An 8,200-nucleotide genomic window follows, 5' to 3' on the forward strand; every position below is an offset into this window, starting at 1 on the left:
TCCTTGCTTTATTACCTCAATGATGAAATCTTAATCAACAAAATTCTAATCTCAAATCTCCATTTCCCAAGGATTTACTTTCCTTCTTTTTCTTCCCTTCCAGGTACTATATATCCTCCTCTCCATTCCCTATTGAATCCTACATTGAATACCCATTTGCTGCACATTTCTTTCTTTCTTCTAGCTATTTTCTCAACTTTATAAAACTCTCTTTCCCCACTTTTGTCCCATCTCCTCATTATTCTTGAATTCGGCTTATGACATGGCTTCTCAAAAGAGCAAACAATATATAGGATTCCTCTTGAAAGACTAGTTGTAACCTTCATATTCTCTTATTATTTTATTATTAAGTTTTAATGTTTCTCTTATTTTTCCTAGTATGGCTATGAAGGTCGAAGATTCAGTGTTCCGAATCGAGATTATAATACTAGCTTCTATCAAGGTTGGAGTATGACAAGATTATGCCTTTATGATGATTTCCATATAAGACAACCTGGTGCTCGCACATTTGGACCAGTAAATCCCTTGCTCCCTATCAAGGACATCGTCCTAGATCTCATTGTTAATGCATATGTTTAGTCACAAATTTACTGAATTCCAATATATAGCGGCATGTCTTATCCTTCGAATCAAGAAACTATTTGCATGCTTGTATATCAGATCAAACCCCTGACAGTGCTCTGTAAGGTGGATGCTAATACTGAATGTTCAGTCATGCGATGGCTCAAATGTTAGTGCGAAGTCTCACCTCAACAAAGGAGAAAATCTATAAAATTACTGTACACTTCAGTAGCTTTATAGGTGCAATACCTTGTAAATGAATTTTCAAGTACCTAAATATCCAATTTTCACCGTGGAAAACAACTCCCTCCACTTAGAGTCATGTCACCATGTTGTAGTAAGATAGCACCAGATACTAGGTTACAGCATGAAGAACGCATCAAAATCAGGAACGGTAATGTTGAATTGTCCAAACAAATTTTCAAAGCTCAAGTAAATGTACAGAGAAGACACAAACCTATCTTATAGATTTGGGTATTCACTTTCAGTGGTTCATACACAAGAAACAAGTAATATATTCTGAAGTACATCTTAAAATAAAAAAGAATCCATCTAAATGATCAACTTGAAACTTCTAATAAGAAATATTAGAGTTGGGGTTTTCCATTCGAGCTAGCAGCTAGCAAATAATAAATACGACCTGAAGATTAAAACAGCTAATTTTCTTAGAACTTTTGGATTCCATTGCTTAATAACTACTAAGAAATGATAAAGAAAGATAGAAAAGACTGAAAAAAAGATAAATCAAAACCAATTTTCATTCATGTTACTAAAAATTCATAGGACTAATTGCATCAAACTGCAATAACCCTGGCCAACACAAATCACAATTTTCAGGACAGTGCCACCAATCCCAGTGAACTAAGCTTGTTTCTAGTCACAAACTCTGCAATCTGCATAGCTTGGCTCAAGCAACACGACCATGTAAATCACCTGTAGGAGTATGTGACAACCCAAGCTCCATTCCAAACACAATAAAGTTTCTGTAACAAACAAATATCGCAGCAAATGAAAGAAAACAAGCTTGAATGTTTCTTCATCTTTTCTCATTAAAGCTTGTATTCGCATGGAAATTTTTCCCAGCCAATTTCCAAGCACAAGCAATAATGCAAATATCTTGAAGCCCTGTAATCTTTACATTATACAGAAGGACAGACTTCTTCAGAAACTTCTGTTTAGCAATAAAACAGCAGTATCCAAGTCTGCTCCCATCAGCAATTCAATCATCTTAAGAATTCTTAGAATATGGTACTTTGGAATCAACCTCTAATCCAAGCTAAAAACAAGAAGAACCCGACTTCATTAAGAAATTCATTGCTTTGAGGGTGGAACACCAGTGGTGGATGATGAGCTCGACAGCAACGATGTTTCCATTGGGATCAGCAGATATCAGCAGAGGTGGGGTGGTGGCTAAGTTGGGGTCTATAGTAATCGAGGAAAATATTTGAATCATGAGCCATCTAGTCTTGATCGAGTGATATAGAATATAGCCTCACACAAGCATGGTCGCTCCGTCGGGGATCCGCTCACCTGGTGCGGGTGCACGTATGTTGTTTGGGTGGACATGCGCAGGCAGGCACGTGAAGTTTTTACAAGGAAGTAGATCCACATACAAAAAAGCAATCAGATTCCTGTGCCTAACACCTATACGTGAGACTTGGAAAAGAAGGATAAATTCACCAATACAAACTCACCTGCGGATGCATTCATATATTACCACTGCTGAAGAAAATTTGCATATCTGTAGTACTCCTAAAAAGTAAATAGTAGAAGTCTCTGGTCATACTTATTTAATTGACCAATATACTCTAAATCAATTAAAACAGAGAACTACATTGGTGCATGTGGTAGTGTTACTCTCTTAATCATGCCTCTTCATTTCTATTTCATTAAAAAAAGAAATGAATTTTCTCATTTAACATCCTAAAATCCCAATGATTCCATTCTTAAATATATTCCTAGAAAGATCCATCTCTGATCACATGGTAAACCAAGTTCTCTCCATTTTTTACACTCTTTTTCTCTTTCTCATGTTCCCTCTCTTCCTACATCCTTGCCTCCTTCACCAAGAACTAACACGTCTCTCTTTCTTTCCCTCTCCCATATCCAACTGCTCCTATTCCTTCTTAATTTAGACACACAAAAGATTCCATCTGTAACTGAAGAGATTTTCCACTTCAATTATTGCACCTCTTCTATCTTCCTCTGTATGTGAAAAAAATCTTCCAATTATTAGATCGCCTAAACCACTTCTCTCCATGTTCTTTCTCTATTTTACTGCCCGGTCTCGCTCTCACTCACCATTCTCTAACTTATAAGATAGATGACAAAGTTCATCACATATCACTATAAATGACTGCCATTACTATTACAAACCAACGAGTACTTCCTCTATTTATTATTCATTTACTTGGCAGTTGTACATGAGAATTTCTTGAATATTTAAAAAGGCATTGATGTGATTAAAGAAAAGGAACATGTGAACAGATTGGCTGGAAGAGATTCTTGTCAAACTACACGATAAAAAAAAAAGCTGCGGTCAAGTCTTTCTATCCTTGATGGTGCATGTCAAAATTCAAACGATAACCTACAATTACATTTAGAACACATGTAATAATTATTTTATATAAAGTTCATTACTAGCACTTGATATCACTCCAACAAATCATCAAGTAGTCCACATGTATGGCAGGTGCAATCACTATTATTATCCTACCAAAAAAGCAGAGATAGAAGATAAAAGGCTTGTTGGTTATGCTAGTATTATCATAAGGAGGAAATTGTGTCATCGTCCAAGACTTTTCCCATCAAAATTAGGTACATTCTAGGGTACAATTTTATATCAACAGAGCACACACTCTTATGATGCAATTAACCTATTATCAACCTTTAAAAATTGGTAGCAAATTCCTAGACAAGGCAACTTTGGGAAAGAGAAGTGCCAAGCCATGAAATTTTTAAGGTTAGCTGAGGAAAGTCCTACCTTATCATCCATACCCTCAAGCATGGTAGGCGGAACTATCCTAAACTGCCTAGTTCGAGACGTCCCAAGCCGCACCAGCAGCGGACTGGGACGGTTCTGGCAACGAAACCAGAACCGGTGATGGAGGGGGCGAAGGAGATGGAAAAATAGGAAGAGAGAGAGAGAGAGAGAGCTGAGGAACAAGGGAGATGGAGAGGAAGGAAGAAAGAGGCCGTCCGGGGTCGGCCCCGGAGAGGCTCTACACGGAGGAGGCGGAAGCCAAGAAGCCTCCGCACGGAGGACGCGGAGGCCGGAGAGCTGTGGAGGTAGGGCTTCGTCTTTGGTCCCTTGTTCCGCGGCTCCGCCTCCGGTCTCCTATTCCGTTCGAAACAGGAGCCTGGAGGGGTTCCTTTTATTTTTCAGAATTTTAAGTGAAAATCGGCAAATCCATTGGGGATCGCCTCCTCCGCCATGGAGGCTCTCCTACCTCCACTAGTCGGTCTCTCTTCTCCTTCCTCTCCCTCTCCCTCCCTCCCCCGCTCTCTCTCTCTTTTTCTCTCTCCCGTTCTCCCTCTCCCCTACCTCTATTGTGTCGGTATAGGGCCGGCACGGCACAATACGGGGCCGTACCGGCCCATGCCGCCAGACAACCGATCCGGAGCCCGATACTAGCACAGCAAACTATGTCCTCAAGCATAAATAACACATCGAAGTACAGAACACAACCACCAAAAGAGCATGTCCTGAGCATATCAAGTCTCCATTATTAATCTTTATAGTCTTAGAGTAAAGGTTTGGATCCCATTTCATTAGAATCCTAAATTTGATTTTCACCTCAACATTAAATCTCAACTTGGAATTCCAGTTCTGTGGGGACCCGAAAAAAAAAAATCTTAGTTTATTCTATCTTTCCAGCTCTATGATAATTATCAACAATGTGTTTGCAAGCATACAAACAACTCTTCCTTCCTGCACTACTAATCATCCTGCTTTAATTAAGTGTGATTGCACAAATCTCCGAGCATAATATTTTTTATGACAGAGCTGGAATGGCCGCTTTAAGAATAGAAGGGGAAAGAAAAGAAACCAGTCCAAATGCTATTTATTTTGCATGATTCTCAAGTATAATCACCAACACCAAGGATATATTATACGAACCATCTTAATTAAAGACATTTTCCAAGCAAAAGATAAGTTGTCTGTTCAACCTAGTTAAGCATATATCCTTCTGTTCCAGTATTGTTAGTGCAAGAACGCTTTCCCTTCATAAACTCCAAAGCTGAAAAAAAAAATACTCTATCTATCCAAAGTTTTACTATCTATGATACTCATTTCCTGAAGATTTGCCTAACCACACTTACTTTTTTTTTATCTGTTTTTGATATGAATCATCAATCAGAACTTCACAATTTGTGAAACCATGGTGCCTTAATCATATACAATTACCGACAATGTTCTAAGGTCTAGATTGACTGCCCTGTAGCTCTCTTTGCAAACAACTAGCTCCTCTCAGAAGAGATCTGAATTTAAGAAAGATAATTGATTGGACCACATTAGCGAAAAAGATAACAGACATCCCTAAAAAATAAATTCATAAACAAAAACCATTAAGGATGCAACAAAATGTGTTACTCCCTTAGAAATAAATTCTGAACACTCCTCTGAAATGCAGTTGATTGTTCCTACATGCTTGAAGTCCAAGGACCAAAACTGGTTGAGAGATCTTTCTGTTTTCCCATAACTCTTCCTCATGATTAGTTTGAAGATGACTTTTCATCTTGATAAGATTGAATTTTATTAGGATAAAAACCGTAGAGAAAGTAAAGGCAATAAAAGTAATAACACTAAACAAAATATAAAAATTAACATTAAGTCCTAACCATATTTCTTAATCAAGTAGTCGTTGCACATTTGTAGGCATATGCAGGGAAAAGAAAAGTTCCAACAATTAATTATAAATTAGTGAGAGACTAAATAAAAAGCTCATAGGTCCTGCAGGCGTGTGCTTGCATGTTTGTACCTGTGCATTTTTTATTGTATGATTCAACATAGAGGATAATTTCAACCTGATTAAAGTTGCTGATTTTTTACACATGAAAATATCTGTGCTGAACTTTATACGATGTCCGATATCTGAAAAAGAAAGGAGTTATGTATGTTTCACTAAAATCGTTCACCCAAAGCTGCTTTTCAAATATAAATAATAGAGCCTCTTTTGATGAATCAAAGATCCAAAACATGACATGACAGAAATACCAGAAACTCCCATAGAAATTTGCAGTATACCATATAAGACTGCAGGTGTAAACATTCGGGTTACATTATTTACATACCAGGATCATACAAATACTTCTTCATGAAGCAAATTATATAGCTCATTAACAACGTAGGGCTTAAAAAGAGCATGCACATTGACACTTAAAAATGCATCTATCAGCCATAGCTAAACATATATATGCTAAAGTACCTCTCTAAATGAACAAGCAACAAAATAGCAAATAACTTTTCACCCTTCAAACTCAGCATTGAATCCACCAAGATTGCAAGGAGGCGAAAAATTCCGTCGAGATGGTAGACCAGGAAATCCAATTCTGGGCATCCTTGGACCAAAACCTCCTATTGCTGGGAAACGGTCATAATCTCCACCAATCATTGGAAACCCATGTGGAACGGCTGGGTTAAACCTTGGAAAATAATTTCTGGGCCATACAAATGTTCTTTCCCTTTCAATCCACTTGTTAGTATTCTTTTTCTTGACCCAATGGAAAGCATATTTTTCTTTCCAGCTTCTCCCTGCAACTTGCCTCTCATCCAGCAAACCAAACTCCTCCACAAACTTATGCTTCCAAAGCTCATCATCCGACGACAGGTACCTCAACTCGGAGCAAGTGCATGCAACCTTTGCAACATCAATACCGGGAATAAGCTCCAGAACCTTGATTTTGAGATCAACAGGAAGGAGCATGAAGCATGCCGGCAGAGGCAACCCATTCTTCTGACAGATATCAATTAAGAGATGTAAAGATAGCCCATCTTTCACTGCTTTCCAGAGTTGAAATATCTCCTTCTCTTCCGTTTGACCCATGGAATCCATATCCAAACTGAACAAATGCTCCAGCTTCGATCCATCGAAACACACACGATAAACATCTGGATGATCACCACTTACATACCCATAGACCGTTACATAATTTCCCATCACTGCAAACTTCAAGATGGCAATTTTCACCTGCTTTCCATCATTACCTAAGCCTACAAGACCAGGGAGAGTGTACTGAATGGACACTGCAGTAGTAGCTGCCGATGCCCATCCTTCCGGCAAGCGAGATCCATTGCCATCATAGACCAGAAAACCAGACTCCAGGAACACAGCATGGACAACAATAACCAGGCGCCCCAGAATGCCCTCGACCTCCCCCTTCTCCTCTTCCTTGACCCTCTTGAGGAACACCGGAACCGACACAGATTTCTTCGCTACAGGGGACTCCTCCTCCACCTCCATGCGATCCTCCGGGTACTCGGCCGCCATCTCTTGAGTTCGGTTCGAATCCAGGGTTAGGGTGGGTCCCGACAGTGCATCTTGAACAGAAGGGACGGTGGAATTGGGGTTCTCTGCCACAATTTCTTCATGTCGGTTCGAATCTAGGGTCGCCGAGGTGTCCAAGATGGCATCTTTCTGGGAAGGGGCGTCGGAATCGGGGTTCTCCGGCGGTGGAATCGGGGCTGGAGTTGGGGATATGGTTTGAGAGTCGGGGGCGAGGGAGAAGAAAAGAAGGTCGCCGGCGGTGAGGCCGAGGGAGGGGAGGGAATCGCCCGGGGAAGGGGCGAAGAGCTCGTCGGTGCGATTGAGGGAAAGGCGGATCGAATCGGGAGAGATCGAGGGAGATAACTTGGACGCGATTAGGGTTTTGAGGTCGTGAAGGGAGGAGGCGTCGGGGGCCTCGACCCGGAGCGTCTCCTTCGTCGCCGTGGACCGGACTCGAAGCTTCATCGTTTCGTAGCGTGGGGAGGGTTGAAAGTAGCGGGTGGTGTCGGCCGACGAGCCGCGCCTCTGTGGCGAAGGAAGACGGAGCAACGGAGGGTATAGAGCGGTTGCACGCGTGTAAGATTTTGACACGTATGAGAGAAGAGCATTATACTGGTTCGCACCGGGTGTGATTTTGACACGTATCAGAGAAGAGCATGTTCTGGGTGGCACATGGTGATACGTGTGGAGACGATGAACACCTATTTGGTAGAGGTGCTGCTGGTGGATAGGGTCCGGGTTTGACTAAAATCCATACCGTTAATGGTTTCGAGCTCACTTTGGTTTCGTATCCGGTTCATTTAAAATCGGGTCAGATCTATGTTGGGATAACGAAATTCCGCATCAGAGTCGGTTCGGGCAGAGGCTGGGCCTAGATAACCACTAGGTATCAAGCATATTGTCTGGAAAAGTCAAACAAGCTAAAATATTCATGTCTTGGAAAATTTAGAAAAACATACATTAATATCTTTTTTAAATTTGGACGAGAAATAAATAGACCTAAAAGTTTATAATCTTTTAATTAATCTCTAAATTTTTTTTTTTGTGTCGACATAACTTAGTCATCCAACTACGTTAGAAATCATTATCACATAATTCTCACGATGACAACTTAATATCCCTACTATTCTTGAAATGCATTTCCCTCTAAT

General features: G+C 40.3%; 1 protein-coding gene across 1 annotated transcript; it reads right to left on the minus strand.

Moving 5' to 3' along the window:
- Positions 1 to 5,767: 5,767 nt before the first annotated feature.
- Positions 5,768 to 7,606, minus strand: LOC103709865 (F-box protein SKIP22-like). The gene has a single exon (XM_008795389.4). The coding sequence runs from the start codon at positions 7,512 to 7,514 to the stop codon at positions 6,030 to 6,032; it is 1,485 nt and encodes a 494-aa protein (XP_008793611.2). The 5' UTR covers positions 7,515 to 7,606; the 3' UTR covers positions 5,768 to 6,029.
- Positions 7,607 to 8,200: the final 594 nt, after the last annotated feature.

The sequence above is a fragment of the Phoenix dactylifera genome, unplaced genomic scaffold (assembly GCF_009389715.1).
Source record: "Phoenix dactylifera cultivar Barhee BC4 unplaced genomic scaffold, palm_55x_up_171113_PBpolish2nd_filt_p 000782F, whole genome shotgun sequence".
Taxonomy (NCBI): Eukaryota; Viridiplantae; Streptophyta; class Magnoliopsida; order Arecales; family Arecaceae; genus Phoenix; species Phoenix dactylifera.

Coding starts and splice junctions, on each gene's coding strand:
- LOC103709865 (XM_008795389.4), bottom strand. CDS start 7,514: ATGAAGCTTCGAGTCCGGTCCACGGCGACGAAGGAGACGCTCCGGGTC.